Here is a 15,290-nt window from a genome sequence, read left to right on the forward strand (position 1 = left end):
TGGAAGGCCGCCCGGCGAGCCGCTTCTCATCGAGCCGAGCCGCACGCCGCCGGGGTCGGAGGAAAAGGACAGCATAGCTTTTGTTACGAACTGCATCCATCCACACATTCCACACATATTATATTCACTCAGCGAAATCCGATAGGAGTCGGATAACTGAGCATGGCTGTGACAGCAACGCGTACGCGGCTAAAGCCAATGTCTTCGAACTCCATAAGGATCGACAGTCAATCTAGTGGAACGGTTTTGCAACTTGTCGCCGCTGTATCAGGTGCGTCGATTCTAGTGTCATGAATTTATCTGATCTAATAACACGTGGTAATGCAGGCATATATATATCTTTCCTAACCTGGGCAGTTCTTCAAGAACGGATATCAACCTCACCGTATGGCCCAGATAACCGAGTATTCAGGGCCTCCCTGGTCATCAATACCATCCAGTCTTTCTGCGCCGCCATAGTCGGCTACATATACGCCCGCTACACCTCGTCTTCCAACAAACAGTCGTCGGCAATATTTCCGAACCGCAAAGCCGTATTCCAGTACGCGCTCGTTGCGACGACAAGTTCACTGGCGAGTCCGTTCGGATATGCGAGTTTGAAGCACATTGATTACTTGACACTGTTACTAGGCAAGAGCTGTAAGCTCTTGCCGGTCATGGCTCTTCATGTCCTCATTTTCAGGAAAAAGTACCCATGGAGCAAGTATCTGGTCGTCTTCGCCGTCACCCTCGGGGTCTCGCTATTCACAATATATCATCCTTCACCGAGCAAGAAAGCTGCGCAAGCACCGTCCTCGTCGTCCTTTTACGGCCTGTTGCTACTGGGTATCAACCTGCTCTTCGACGGCCTTACGAATTCCACGCAAGATCACATATTCCACACTCAACCAACAATCACTGGTCCAAAAATGATGTGCGGCATAAATGTGATGGCCACCCTGCTGACATCCGCTTTCCTCGTCTCGCCATTCTCCCAGCAATTACAGGATTCGCTCCATTTCTTCAAATTATATCCCCAAGTTCTTTACGATATTTTGCTGTTCTCGCTATGTGGTGCGATAGGTCAAGTTTTCATATTCTTCACACTGAGTAAATTTGGCTCTCTGACTCTTGTAACGGTTACTGTTACGCGGAAAATGATGTCGATGCTGTTGTCTGTCGTGTGGTTTAGTCATAAACTTACGGTCGGGCAATGGGCCGGTGTTTTGATGGTGTTTGGAGGAGTCGGTGGCGAAGCTTTGATGAAGTATTTTGAGAAGAAGAAAACGGTTGACAAGAATGTCGTTGATAAGACGAAGTAGATTGTAGCAAGCAAGCAATGATAAATAGTATGCTGGTATTCGATGTTTAGACTTTTGGGTTAACAGGTTTGTCAAATAAACTGTATTATACATTCAATAGATTTTAGATTATTATAGCATCCAAGCTCAGATATGGCAAACGTTGGTCGGGATCGACTATTCTATATTGTACATTTGTATTAACCATTCACGAAATAACCCTCCCAATTCTCAAAACAGACCAAAACGCCATTTCCCGCCTCTCTTTATCAAACAACCCACCATCTGCTGCACTCTGACCACCAGCAGTAAAGTCCTTCTCAACTTCGGCCTCATATGCGACACTCACAAACAACGGAACTACAATTTCCGAATTTCTCGCGTTCGCAGGCACAACTTCGAATATCACGCTAGTCCAATTTCGCCCGCGGTCGAGAATACCCAAATTCGGACCGCCTCGTCCTGACTCCAGAGACGCCGAAATATTAGCCATACCGGAAATTTTGAGGTCCGCGAATTTCGTCCGGAGGCTGGCGAGGGCGTGTAGATCCCAGTCGTCCTCAATGTTGGGGCCTATCTCAAAAGTTGGCGTAAGGAACGTTATTAAGTGGCTGTGCTTGGGAGTCCGAGGTGGAGATGCCAGAGTTATCTTTATCGGCTCATAGAGGGGATTGAAGAGTGTGAGGGCGAAGGTGTAGGTTATGTGTGGAATGAAGCCGGCTTGGTACGGTGCAGATGCTGGTGCGGGTGGTGTTGATGGGAGATATGTGAGACGGAGAGTTGGGATATAGTTCTTCGATAGGAGGTTGATTCGGAATGCGGTTGCGACTGTTGATGCCGAGCCAGTCGCGGTGCTCGAGGTAGAGGAGGATGATGAGGAGACCTTGCGCGACGAGACGTCGGGTCGAACAAGGATATGTCGGCACGCTCGACATCGCTTTGCGCGTCGCGTACGGAGTCGTGTTGGAAGAGGTAATAAATCTGACGATCTTGTTGGCCGAACAAATGGATTTGCAAGCTGCTGTGACACTGTTGGTGCTGGTTTGTGTTAGTCGAGATAATATGCCAGATAAACTGATTTACTAACTTCCGTCCAAACTGCTTATACCACGCACGCGCAAGGCTTCTTCGCCTTCAGTTTCCTCGTCAATATATTCCACGCACCGCTCTTTCTCCCTCTCCGCATATTCTCTCGCCTTCTGACTAGATACTCCCCCGGCACGACCAAATGCACTCAACACACTAGCGGGCGTAACAGCAGGCGAAGACGCAGACGATGATCCTCCTTGTTTGCTATAATGCGATTTCAAGAACCGGATAGTTTCCAGACTCCGATTAGCTCGTTTCGAAAACAACGGGCTCGGGGGGGCCGAATCTTCCGATTCCTCCTCCTCCGCGTCGAGAGATTCATATAATTGCTGGTAAAAGGCAGACAATGCTGAAAACCTTGTTGTGGGTGTGTCTGATATGTCAGCGTAATCATCTTCTATGGCGGAGACCGATATTTTGCGAAGCTGCTGGTATAACGACCAGTGCTTTGAGAACGTGAGGTTTCGGGGGCAGCGTCGCGAGTCCCAAGAGCAGTGAGGACATTGCAGATAGACTGTTCCCGACACTTCGCTGCCCTCAGATGCTGACGGTGAGAACATAACCAGATTCGTAAAACATGACGGACACTGCAGACAATTCCTTGTACAACTACTTCTCGTCAGCATCAATCCGCGCAATAAAAGACCAAAACATACAAGACCGCATCATAGCCGCGCCCTTTCCGCGTTACTTTCGAAGGCTCATTGGCACCACCCGTTGTATCAGCCGAATAAACGTGCAAACAAGCCGGACAATACGTCTGGACAACCTCCTCGACAACGCACCGCTCACACCGCAATACCATGCATACGTCACAGAAATATAAGTTATTCAGCGCATGTAATGCAAATGGACTCTCTAAACTTGGAGGCAGTTCCAGCCTGGTCGTCGCTTCTGCCGTGGGATCCGGCGAGGCTGGCGTAGACGCAGGATCGAGCTCCGCGCCTTGACTATCGGTTACGGGTTCTGCGCAAGGACAATGTATTCGTAGTGATGGATATCGTGTCGCGGTCATATCGCGGTTGCCTGCATTTGATTCACCGATATATCATTGCCAGTGGTAGCTACCACATTGTTGATGGCTTTTGGAACAAGTACGAAAGTCCATACGCGTCCTCGCGTAACTTTAATGTGTTGCAAACCTTCATCGGACTAAAAGTTTCTCCATTATTTATCAGAATCCTATTGCCACGACCTTTTACAGCCGACACTCAATACCCGACGCAATGCTACACATCAAGAATAAATCCGGCATATAAACACAGTTTGTCGCCTTCTGCTGACTTAATGACTTCCCCGAGATGCAACGTTTGCGTGCAAAAGCCACGTGCGCGGTAGCAATCGCACAGCTAGTCCAACCTACACGAGCTTTGGTCGCGGTTCAGCAGTGGTCTGTTTATTTTTTACGTAGGACCTATACGGTGGGTTCGCTCAAAGAAGCGTATGGAGATAAATGTACTGATTTATGGTACAGACCCGAAGTCGATGTCTCTTGGCATCTGATACAGGTTTAGGACGACGACGACATATTTCAAAACAATGTGAGCCAGGACGTTTTATTATTCGTTCGTCATTCCAAAATGCAGAAAATATCACAGACAAGACGACTGCAAACACAAGAGAAAGCGAAAGTTCACGGACGTCAAAGTCGTTGTACGAATATGAGCAACCCAATTTGCATACTGTCGGATTCGTTGAGGAGGAGCCAGGCAACCGAAGTACTGTGATGGGCAAAGACCGAGAAATAAATTCCGAAACTGAATCTCTGACGCAATCACACAATGCCTTATCCACAGACGAAAGGTTTCCCCCATGCATAGAGTCAGTAGCCGAATCAGCTGCATTCGATCCTAATAAATATGATGCAATGTCCATTTTCGACAGCTCACTTCAACAGTCGCCAGAAGACTTTCTCACAATGCAGGTGGACGACTCATATTTATTCAAAAATCTTTTGGGCGAAGAGGAGCAAATAAGCGTCGACTCCTTCGTAAGACGGTATAATGATAATAAAGCGAAGGTTGACGTGCTGGAAAATCTCGTGGGTGAAACTGACCTCTATCCGGCGGAGGAGATACATTTTCACGCGCAGGCTGTCGAGGAATCGCCTCCTGCTACGTGGATTAACTTACCGGACTCGGTACGTCTGAATACCCATTTTAATAATCGAGGAATTTGTGAGCTTATAGAATATCTAGAAGGTGGAGGAAATAGCAAGGCAGGCTTTAGGAAAGATGCATGTTAATGTTAGGGCTTTTGTCTCTGCAATCACGATCACTGCACTCCGACGGGACAAGAATAAGCTACTGAAAGAGTTACGACAATCATGTGATGTCCGAATACAATTGGAGAGCAGCTTGGTCCCGTTCGATAAGCAGGGCCGGGTTTTCCAAGTTTCCGGGACTGTGGAGAATGTAGCCAAGGTAAGCTAAAGTCGAATGACTTGATTTGGTACATGTTTGTTGATCGTCACTTAGACTTTTGCGAGTCTATCGCGAATAATTCAGAACGTCTCGCTCTCTGGCGAAGATAGACAACTTCGTAAGTTGAATTTCTTTCGGCTTGCTAACGTTGCAGATTCGCTAACTTCTCCAGGCCTACTCCTGATAGTCACGTATCGCGTCGCCGGCGGAATCTCGCGTGATCCTCAGACGATCCAAGCCCTCCAGCGGATCTCGAGTGCGACAATCACGGTCTCACAAAACCTACTCTACCACTCTACGGACCGTATTCTGATTGTCACGGCGCATAACAACCGAAGCTTATATCTCGCAGTGTGGGAAATCAGCAAGTTCATCGCACCACCAGATTGGATACATGAAGCGTCTGCCATTTCGAAAACGCGGTACCAATCGTACGTCGGCGTCCGGCCTCCATCCGCGAGGTTGACTAACCGCAGACAAAGACAGATAAACCTGGATAGGAGCAATCCTATGAAACTTGACGAAGAGAGCGCACGTCTTAAGAGTGTCACGGTTACCATTCCGAAGATGCACGTCGGGTTTGTAATAGGTAAGCACGGCAGCTTTCAAACGATGGTACGAGAAAAGACAGGTGCTTATGTGACCATACATCCGCATAGGTCGCAGCAAACTGTTACTAACGCACTGGATGGGAGGAGCATAAGTTCTTTGGAGGTCAATGCCAGTACTATGGAGACAGGCAACAATTTAAAGCATCCTATTCCCGATTCGGGTGATTTCGTATGTGTAATCAAATCGCGTGAATGGAGCCGCGTGAATAGGGCAGCATTTTTGTATAGAAATCGCATCCAATTGGCGGAAGCGAGATATCGTCGCATTAAGAATGACCAGCTGATATGAGGTCAGATGTATATAGTAGTATAACGAGCTTACGCTTTCACTGTTATATAAATTGCTGCTTTGTTGTAGCACGTCAAAATGTAATGTTCACTGCTTGATGCAAAGGACCGCGATAGATAGTATTAATACTATTATAAAATATTACACGATTTCAAGCGAAGAAATGACAAAAATACATAATCCAACAAACCGAAACTATTTTTTTTACCAACCCAACATCTATTCAGCCACAACCGCCGTATCAACTGTAACTTCTTCAAACTCCTTAGTCGGCTTGGCAATATAGTCAATACTCTTGGGCTCGAGAACGGAAGGAGAATCCTCCTTGGGCTCAAGGATAGTAACGGCATCGGGAAGAGACTTGGCCGGGCCGAGCTTGCCCTCGGGGTCGGAGCCAAGCATAATCTTGACCTTCACACCAAGTACACCTTGGCGCAGAAGAACATGACGAGTGGCGGTGTCGATGAAATCACGAGCGGGCTGACCGGAGTGGATCATGAAACCGTCGGTGAACTTCATGGACTTGGCTCGAGCGGCACGCAACTTGCCGGAAACAACGACCTCAGCACCCTTAGCACCAGACTCCATAATGTATCGCAAAACACCGTAGCAGGCCCGTCGGACGGCGAGACCGTTGAGAAGTTTGTACTTGAGGGACTCAGCTTGAGCAATGGCGCAGAGACCTCGCTGCTGGACCTTCTCGGCGTAAATGACAACACCGCCCTCGGGGATCTTGAAACGCTTCTGGATGAGCGAGGTGAGCTCACGGATTCTTCGGCCCTGTGGACCAAGGACATCCTGGGTGTGGGTAGCGCGGATAACTAGTACACTGTTAGGTTTATCCTTCACTCATCTCTTCAAATTCAAACTCACCAATCTCAGTCTTGGTAGGAGCAGAACGGACTTCAACGCCAGCGTACCCCTCCTCAGCGAGCTCACGAGTGAAGAACTCGTTCAGCTCGGCGAAGAAAACACCGTCCGCGACTTGCTTTCTCTTGCTTGAAATCTCGGTAGCCATCTTAACTTAATTATCGCTCAGATATTTGACCTGCTGACAATGACCTATTACGAAAGAGCATTAGTCACAATATTTGCTATTACTATTAAATGTCATCGACAATTGACGGGGGATTTTGCGGTAAAAAAATATTCGTATTCTAAATGACGATCGCAACGAACACGATACGTGCATGCCCCAAGTCACAAAATCCCATCGTTTCAAACACGCTGACTTATTCAAGTAAACCAAAATACTCACAATCTCCTGAATCTTTGATTTGTCAATCACTGTTGGATGCGAAGTCGGTGCAATGCGAAATCCTAAGTGCAACTCTGAAGCGGACAACAAGACTGTAGGAGTGCGGAGCGTTGGATGAATGTGGAATAGGGTTACGCTTGTACGCTGGGAATCAGTCCATGAAGATTAAGAAGTAGCAGTCACGTACCAGAAAGGGTTGAGCCCTAAAGTATATTAGTGGGATAATAACGAAGCCACATGTGCCTAAGTGTCACTCAGTTGGTTTTTGCGGCAAGGCTTTGCATCCAGGAACTTTAATCGTTGGGCTTCTCGTCACGTGCAACTTGTAATATGAGACTAGATTTCAAAGGAGATTTGTAGTTTGGAAACAATGCTCCTGTTGACACTCGCATATCTAGCAGTTCCTTTATTAAGAGATTTGGCGTCTGATGATTTCAGACCGTCAGACGGATGGGCCTCAATTGAGGCACAAGCAGTGTGCAACTCGCGGTCGGAACGCATGTTTATATTGCCGGCCTCCTGAGTTCTTCAGCAAGGTGGATAATTCATATGTTCGTGTTCTAACCCTGTTTCTCTTTTTAACACCTGAAACAATGCGTTCGTCTTCGTCAATGGTGCGTCATTACTATTGTGGTAGACAATACCGAGAGCACATGGTTAGGCTGCTCACTGCCACAGCTTGTAATAGCAGATGGTATCATACACGGATTCGATATAGCATTTATCACTGCTACATTATGGCCAGAACGAGTATGGCTGTGTGAGACATACGACTGTTGTATGTACCAATCTAGCTAGGGCGACGCCAATGTCAGAAACGTGCTACTTTAAGGAAATGCGAATCCGTCAGTGTGGACAAACACGAACAATATACAGTAGATGGTAATGCTTTAACTATTACATTATCGTATCACACAAGAACACCAAAACCAAACATTCGATCTATAAAATTACAAATAAATTATCTAGAATACATTGGCCATAATTTTCCATGTCTATTATAAATCATGCTAGGTCGTCATTGATACAAGCAACGACCGGAGATCAAGTTCCACCGCTTATCGCATCACGCTTAGAAAGCAAGAGCAACTACACCGACAATGCCAAGAGCAACAGCAAGGACGGAGCCACTGACAGAGGAAGCAGCGCCAGTGAAGGTAGCGATAGGTGCAGTTGTAGAGTTGGTAGCGTTGGGGAAGATGGTGGAGAATGTAGAGGAGTTCGTGTAGATAGGAGCGCTTGAGTAATGTTAGTTGCAGAAGCAGAGAGCAAGAAAAGTTTGAGAACATACGAAGTGACAACCGGAGGAGTGTGGACAGAGGTCAAGGTTGTGTGGTGGCACTGAGTGATCTCAGGAGCGCAAGAGATGACGGTGTCAATGGTGGTGACGGTGACAACAGCACGCTCCTCAACGGCAGCGGTGACCAGGGAAGCAAGAGCCAAAACAAAGATGGCGGAGATGACTGAGAAGAACTTCATTGTGAACTTGGTACTAAAATGACGATTTAAAGGAGTGACTGCGGTGAGAGCAGAGAACTGAAGATTACTAGGTAGGTAGAGTAAGGATATAGCTAAGTAAGGGAAAAGGGAGAAGAAGAGGGGCGATAGGCAGGCCTTTTGTAGGCTTTGCCGGAACCTTAGTCGGAATACAGTTTTTAGAAAGCCGGGAAGGGGGTGGGTGCGGTGTGTGTGAGGAATGCAGAGCTCCAGTAAGTGATATTCAATTCTGGACTTAGGACAGGAGGGGCTTGGGAGAGCGCTAATTACTAAAATTGCCATGTGGCTTGGGTTTGAGCTCAATCTGACCTTAACCGCGTTCACGCTTTACCCCTTTTGGCCCATACCGGAATTGACAATCAGCTTAGCCACAAGCCAGACCCTCACTGCACCTTCCATTTGTATGGGATGAACATATTCATTTTGTAAAATATAGAAATAAGCAGGCTATTGGACAGCTCGACTGCAAGTCTGCAATCTGCAATCGAGTTGTCGGCTGTTGCACACGACGTCTTTCCCAATATATCATATACGAACTGTCATAGCTGGGCTTGAATTACATGAAATATTTCGTTCTGCGGGTCGAAGCCACACATTCTTATGACTTATCGGACTCTATTGTGCGCAATGGCAATTCGCTATTTGTTATTGAATCACAGTCCACAGACTGATATGCGTCAGATAATCTTAGTTGAGACATGTCCCATTCCAAAAATTAATCCGATTTGGCTCGTCTGGATCGAGCATCAGCACAGTTCACCCCGCCCGCCCGCTAGAGATGGCTCGAATCAAATAATGAACATGAGCAATTCACTTGCGATAGGCACATAGGTAGCCTGGTGGTGAACTGTTCTAACTTAGATATGGCCCACGTGCTGGCGACCCACCGCATGTGCTTAAATTACGATTGCAGAATTTGCACGCGTCGATCGACCCATTCATTACTCCGAGTCCGAATCCGAAGCTTCAGGAAACAAGGACCCTTAACCGGCTTAGCATGCATTCTAAACCGCCGGCAAGCAATATTTCCCGTATAGCGGAAAGGAATGTGTAGGGTTAGCCTCCATTGCCCTGACCAGACCCCTGCCGATCAATCGGGTGAGCTTATAGGGACTCAAGTCGATTTGGCATCATAAAGTTCTCAAGATCCTCTGCAAGTAAGTATTTGATTTCTACTCAATTGGTGCCATATTTGCACTAATTCTTCTCGTGCGAATTTCCGTCAACATTAGTAGTCAGCCACTACCTCGTGACCTCTCTCGCCTTATTTCGGTATTCAAGGTATCGGGGCTGGCTTGGCACTTCCGGATATTTTAATCTCCGAGGAGGAGGATGAGACGAATCAATCTCAAAACGGCCCAGTAGACTTAACAATGATAACATTTTCATGTGGCAAGGTCAATTAACGGAGCTCTCCACAGTCGATACCTTTGGCTTTACTGTAAAGTTCTTTTTGCGGGTAACTAATCCTTAATTCCTCATGTATGTTTTCTACAATGCGGTATTTCTGATTCCCGGACACATTCCCGGACAATCTGTGGCGCAGTCCATTCCTCAAATCAAGGTATGCGCCACACATTAGTCGCCTAACCGGGAAATTGTGCAAGCCACACTCAGGGGTTGTCAATTTCCGTTTCTCGGACCGGCAGCGCCACGTAGGGGTTAATAATAATTAGTCAAGGGACCAACTCGATGGAAAGGCACGCGATACGCGTCGATAACGCGTTCACACAATATTCTTCCTAATTAAGAAATAACTGACTGAAGTAAATAGACCATATAATTTAGATCATGATCATACTCAGCGTATTTTTGAATGGAGACAACGCGAACCTAGCTGAACTCCGACCTCGGTCGAGAACGCGTGGGTAAGGAAGGAGTTAAGCGAGTGTCTTTGCTTTGGACTTAACATAATTGGCAGCACGGCACGGCAAAATCGCCTTCCTGCGGTCGTCTAATCGTGTCGTCCAACGCCATTTGTGGGCTATGATCATTGATTGCAGGACTGAAGCTAACACTAATCATGTCAGATGTGCCGTGCTTGATGCGAATTTCTGGTGCAAATTCACGAATAGCGACTCAAGTTTAGAGTAAATCCTACCGAAATTACTGAGCTGCAGAAGATCGGATTCTCTAGATTTAAGAGGGCTTCAATTGAAAAGTTTTGACAACCAACGGCTACCTATTGTGGCATTAAATACTCCAATGAGCGGCCAATCAAGGCTAATCGGTCGAGGATAACCTTGTAACTAAATCGACTGCCATCACAGCAGCAACCCCGCAACAAATATGATAGGCCCTAATTTGCAGCTCAAGCTTACTATAAAATTCATGAGGATAAAGTATATGTTCTGTACATTGTGTGTGTCGCGTTTACGAAATGGCAGCCCTCCGCACTGGGCAAGATGGAACACAGGTAACTTCAAGCTCATGTACACTTAGCAACCGTATGCATTTCGTTGCTTATATTTGGACCCTTGAGTCCTGCAAGTGTTATTTATTATACATATACATAAAGAGCCAACGTATCAGAGAAATCACTGGTAGTGCGATGCTTACTTGCTGTAAGGTTAAAGGCTCAATCACGTGCCATGAAGGGTGACTCTTCCTCCCTTCCAACTCTTTGCGTGTTTGGCTACCGAGAAGCGAAAACAGAAAACAGGCGAACGCATCCCGTCCTCTCAACCACACTCTGGGGATATACACTAGGATGCCGAGACATGCTTCGAAGTCCCTCAAGGAATCGAGTATACGCGTCGATTCCACGTCGTTGCAATATCCCACGACTGAGCTAACAGCGCCGGATCCAGAGAGCAATGGCTTTTCTTCATACTCTCGATCTCCGCGACGGCATCATCAATATGCCGACGCTGCTGTCGATGCTGAAGAGGAATATTCAAAAAAATATATTGCATCGCAGAGCTCTGTGTTTCACAGATCTTCGACGAAAGCCTTTCCACGGGCACTGTTGTGGCGAGTACTAGATAACAGACATATACTTGATCTGGCTCCTTGCGATCTTACTATTCCGGACGAGATCTCACCTGCGTCGATCGAACTTCACCGAGTTCGGATTAGATTTTCTAGCCCAATTAAGCCGTCATGTGTCACTTTTAATGAAGGATACGGAGACGATTTAATAACCATCGACGTTCTCACGGAATCTCTCACCCTCTACACATTTGCATTTAATAGTCGGACATTTACCGCTGAATGGAGCCGCAGGCCATTAACAGAATGGTGCCATGTTCAAGAATCAGCGCATTTTAATTTGCGACCGCCACACTATATGATTGCGTTGCCACAAGGATCATTGGTGTTTGCCCTGACGGATGGAGGACTCATGAAGCTTGATCGGTCTCGACCACTGGCTGATGGTATGTGCTTTACAATTGTTGAAAATCCTGGGCAATGTTACTGACCCATTTGATGATTAGACTATCTTGAGCAAATGTTCAGTGATGGGAGTTATTTAGCGTCGATAAAAGGCATGTTCATGTGGGGATCCAGCGATCGACTCCGTGGCCATCACAACGTCTCGGCAAACCTGGTCGTGTCCATGGTGGCTGATCCAACATCATCGATTTTGATTACCGCATCCATTAGCAATGTTTTAAAATTATGGTCACTAGACACATTGACGTCGTTGAATGCTTACGACGTTATTAACGACACATCGCGAGCCCAGCAACCAGCAAACAACAAGCAGCTTCTTGGTATTGAGCCTAGTACCCTCATCTCTCTCACTAAAGTCAGCGATACCACAGGATACGTGGCTACCTATTGTCCCCTTGGTGAAGACTCATTCAAGCTATGGAAACTAGACGTTACAAATGGAGAGACGACAACAGCGACTTTGACAGATGTGTTGGGCGTGCCACTGAGACCGAGCACACCTGATGAGAATGCTGTATGGATGATTCCGGATTTTGTCCTGGATTACTCAGGCCGACTGAGGAATGGTGGTGCACTTGATCTATGGATTCTTTGGAAGAGTAACAAGAGCTCCAAGATTCACGCATTATTCGACATTCCTACCGACAAGGACTCAAAGTCTACTCTTACGTGGCAATCCGTCGGCTCTAGTGCCACCGAGAGCGTCACAAGTGGTGAAGGGTGGGTCTACTCAGCTAACGAGGACGATACGGATCGGTTTACTAGACATCTATTTCAGCCTGGCGTATTTTCTCCTGCTATCTTAGAGACTGTCTTGCCTATATACGAACGGCATTACTCCATGCAGGCTAATTCTGAAGGAAATGAAGATATGTATGAGCCAGAAGTATCTCTACGGAAACGCGTAACCAAAGTCGTTGGTGCCGCAGTATCATTGCAGCCAAGGGACACAAACGATGGTATGGATTATGAATTATACAATCGCGATTTGCAGCAGCAGTGGTCGCGTTTTGAGCGATTGTGCCTGGAGCTGTCGAAGCAAGGAAACGAGGCATTGTCTCTTACTCGGGATTCGTCAACGAAGGCTATTGTGCTTGTCAGAGCGACTACGGTGTCAGTTGTACGAGTATGCACTGGTTTAGAGTATGCCGATATAGCAGGAACTAGCAACACAATTTCATTGCACGATGGTTCAGTCTCGTCGGATGGCTTTGCCGAAGATCAAGATGTTGTGCTGCTGCGCGCATTAGATTCTTTCAAGAAATCATTACCACAACCAGTAACCTCGGATTTCGTGGTTGCAGTTACTGAGGACGCGCTCACTCCGCCAAATTTCTCAACGGGAGATCGCATGACTACAATCTATGACTCATGCCTGAATGAGCAAATTTCCGACTCTGCGATCGATATGTTACACAAGCGACTATACAGTATCAAAGATCTCGAAGAGACACTGGATGTATGCTATAGCGAACTAGTGTCGCTTACCAGCACCCCTAACTTCGGTCGTCCGTCACTTAACACAAGACGACATTTAACTCGGGTCGGCACTGAACTATTGAGTTCCGCTATCCATGACTCTACTGTATCTACATATCAGGCGCTGATTGATCTTCTTTTGTTCCTGGTTGTATTTGCGGTAGATGTGAGCGAGGAATTTAACGCGGATCATATCACTTTATACGACAAATTTCTGAGCGTTTTTAAGACGACCGCATTTTTGAAAAAACTCACAGAAACCATGCTTGAGAGCCAGTCCATTTCCCAATGGAGGTCGAGTCTAAGCGATGGCGACCTACTGTCCAATAGCGTTAACAAGCTCGAATTGTCGAAGAATTCGATGGATAGAAATAGTTTTGTACCTGGAGGCACTTTGCTACAATATTTGTACTCGCGGTTCTCTCTCAGTCTCGGATGTGCTTGCGCAACGGAGTTGATAAACAGTGGTGGAAGTCTAGGTGTTGGCAAAGCAGTAGAGTATTCTATGTCGTACTGGAGCATATCGGACCTGCCACACGCGGCAATTGCAGCAGCAGGAGCGTTAGTGGCGTCCGGCTATGTGGAGAACAGCATGCCGCTCTTGCAGTTTTTATCGGTAGATGGACTAGGGTGTTACACTCGTGGGAGAGTTTATATTGAGTCTGGGCAGTTCGATAAGGCTGCAACCTTTCTCATGAAGAGCACCACGGATATGGCCTCGCAGCCCTTGACGGAGCTAACCGCACTGAGTTTACGGGAGTTTTGGGGTATGGATGGAGCAGGGATGAGTACAGCCGCTCTCGGCTCAGGCGTTATGAGACTTAGCAGCCACGTTTCAGATTTATTTTATCGCAGGGCCGCCTATTCTCATGCGACTGAGTTTGTAAAACTAGCGCTGGATATGCGAGATCCTGACGTATGTAACTTTTTTGTCAGTCGCGCATGTATCTGGCTACTGACGTTTAAGGTATAGGTCGACCATGTCGAAATGGATAAATTGTTCACGAAGGCTTTCCAAGCAGCGTTGTCTGGCGCGCTATATGATGACGCCTACATGGCAATGACAAATATTTTTGAGCAGAGGCTGTATGTTGCCCCACTGTCTACATTACTGCTAAAAAAACACTAACGTTGTCAGTCGCCATGATCTCCTCACTGCGTTCATAGTCACCCTTTGTTCCAGTGGTCAGAGCTTGAGGTTATGCGACTACGCATTCCTAGAACTACAGACAGAAGTGGAAGCCATTTTGGAGCAGCACGCGCGGAATACAGTCGATTTGCATTCCCCATCTGCTCCAAATTATTACAAAATCTTGTATTCGTGGAGGATTGAGCATGGAAATTACCGAGACGGTAAGTGATCCATTAAGTTTTTGGTGAAGTATAAAATTAATCTGGCATAGCCGCATCGGCGATTTATGAGTATATCCAGCGCCTTCGAAGTGGATTTACCCGCTCGTCATTTGAAACTCTGGAAAATACCGATTTCAACAGCTTCGATATCGATGTCACTCAAGGGTACCTTGTCCTTCTCAACACACTCGCATGCATTGACGAGAAACCTGAGCCCTGGTTCCTTGCCCGCCGAGCGACGGAGATGGATGCTGGACTGGTTGAGTCACCCGTCAAAAAAGCCAAAATTGGTGCCCCCGCGGCAGAATACGGTCGACTAAAAAGAGTACTAGTCAAGTTATCTGACGTTGAGCGAGAATACGCCGAGGAGCTTGGACGGATGGAAGCTATTTTGAATAGACAGTTAGTAGCAATCGAGACATAAGTATGTATGATGGTGTAATATATAAAACAACTTGTATTTATTGTACATCTGGCCACTATATTAAGGCTTAAATATTTTTTGTGTAAATTATTTGTTAGATTGGCAGTTAATGATACTTTGTATACTAATACAGGCACATGACGGCATATCAGGTGTCTTGCATCTCCCTCGAACTCATAGGAGAAAACTTT

At 46.7% G+C, this 15,290-nt stretch overlaps 6 protein-coding genes across 6 annotated transcripts; 3 read left to right on the forward strand and 3 right to left on the reverse strand.

Annotated features, from left to right (window-relative positions):
* The first annotated feature begins 99 nt into the window (after positions 1-99).
* V1513DRAFT_446227 (UAA transporter) lies at positions 100-1,420 on the forward strand. The gene is made up of 2 exons (XM_066898237.1): positions 100-271; positions 328-1,420. The coding sequence occupies exons 1-2, from the start codon at positions 163-165 to the stop codon at positions 1,299-1,301; spliced, it is 1,083 nt and encodes a 360-aa protein (XP_066753158.1). The 5' UTR covers positions 100-162; the 3' UTR covers positions 1,302-1,420.
* V1513DRAFT_400966 (dynactin p62 family-domain-containing protein) lies at positions 1,370-3,539 on the reverse strand. The gene is made up of 3 exons (XM_066895496.1): positions 3,026-3,539; positions 2,368-2,978; positions 1,370-2,318 (listed from the first exon to the last, which is right to left on the reverse strand). Exons 1-3 carry the CDS (start codon positions 3,382-3,384, stop codon positions 1,489-1,491), a joined length of 1,800 nt encoding a protein of 599 aa, XP_066753159.1. The 5' UTR covers positions 3,385-3,539; the 3' UTR covers positions 1,370-1,488.
* Positions 3,395-5,807, forward strand: V1513DRAFT_479627 (uncharacterized protein). Its single transcript, XM_066900309.1, has 5 exons — positions 3,395-3,790; positions 3,844-4,509; positions 4,568-4,792; positions 4,847-4,910; positions 4,965-5,807. The coding sequence occupies exons 1-5, from the start codon at positions 3,671-3,673 to the stop codon at positions 5,690-5,692; spliced, it is 1,803 nt and encodes a 600-aa protein (XP_066753160.1). The 5' UTR covers positions 3,395-3,670; the 3' UTR covers positions 5,693-5,807.
* V1513DRAFT_415871 (40S ribosomal protein uS3) lies at positions 5,703-7,021 on the reverse strand. Its single transcript, XM_066895825.1, has 3 exons — positions 6,951-7,021; positions 6,566-6,754; positions 5,703-6,513 (listed from the first exon to the last, which is right to left on the reverse strand). The coding sequence occupies exons 2-3, from the start codon at positions 6,708-6,710 to the stop codon at positions 5,912-5,914; spliced, it is 747 nt and encodes a 248-aa protein (XP_066753161.1). The 5' UTR covers positions 6,711-6,754; positions 6,951-7,021; the 3' UTR covers positions 5,703-5,911.
* Positions 7,022-8,022: 1,001 nt separating this feature from the next.
* On the reverse strand, positions 8,023-8,429 carry V1513DRAFT_425706 (uncharacterized protein; the record flags this gene model as incomplete). Its single annotated transcript, XM_066896137.1, has 2 exons — positions 8,023-8,188; positions 8,242-8,429. The coding sequence occupies 2 exons, from the start codon at positions 8,427-8,429 to the stop codon at positions 8,023-8,025; spliced, it is 354 nt and encodes a 117-aa protein (XP_066753162.1).
* A 2,728-nt stretch (positions 8,430-11,157) lies between these two features.
* Positions 11,158-15,099, forward strand: V1513DRAFT_458955 (nucleoporin Nup120/160-domain-containing protein; the record flags this gene model as incomplete). Its single annotated transcript, XM_066899723.1, has 5 exons — positions 11,158-11,824; positions 11,885-14,238; positions 14,296-14,408; positions 14,461-14,675; positions 14,726-15,099. The coding sequence occupies 5 exons, from the start codon at positions 11,158-11,160 to the stop codon at positions 15,097-15,099; spliced, it is 3,723 nt and encodes a 1,240-aa protein (XP_066753163.1).
* Between the last annotated feature and the right edge of the window lie 191 nt (positions 15,100-15,290).

Source organism: Lipomyces chichibuensis (genome assembly GCF_038497645.1).
Source record: "Lipomyces chichibuensis strain CBS 12929 unplaced genomic scaffold V1513scaffold_19, whole genome shotgun sequence".
In the NCBI taxonomy this organism is placed as follows: domain Eukaryota; kingdom Fungi; phylum Ascomycota; class Lipomycetes; order Lipomycetales; family Lipomycetaceae; genus Lipomyces; species Lipomyces chichibuensis.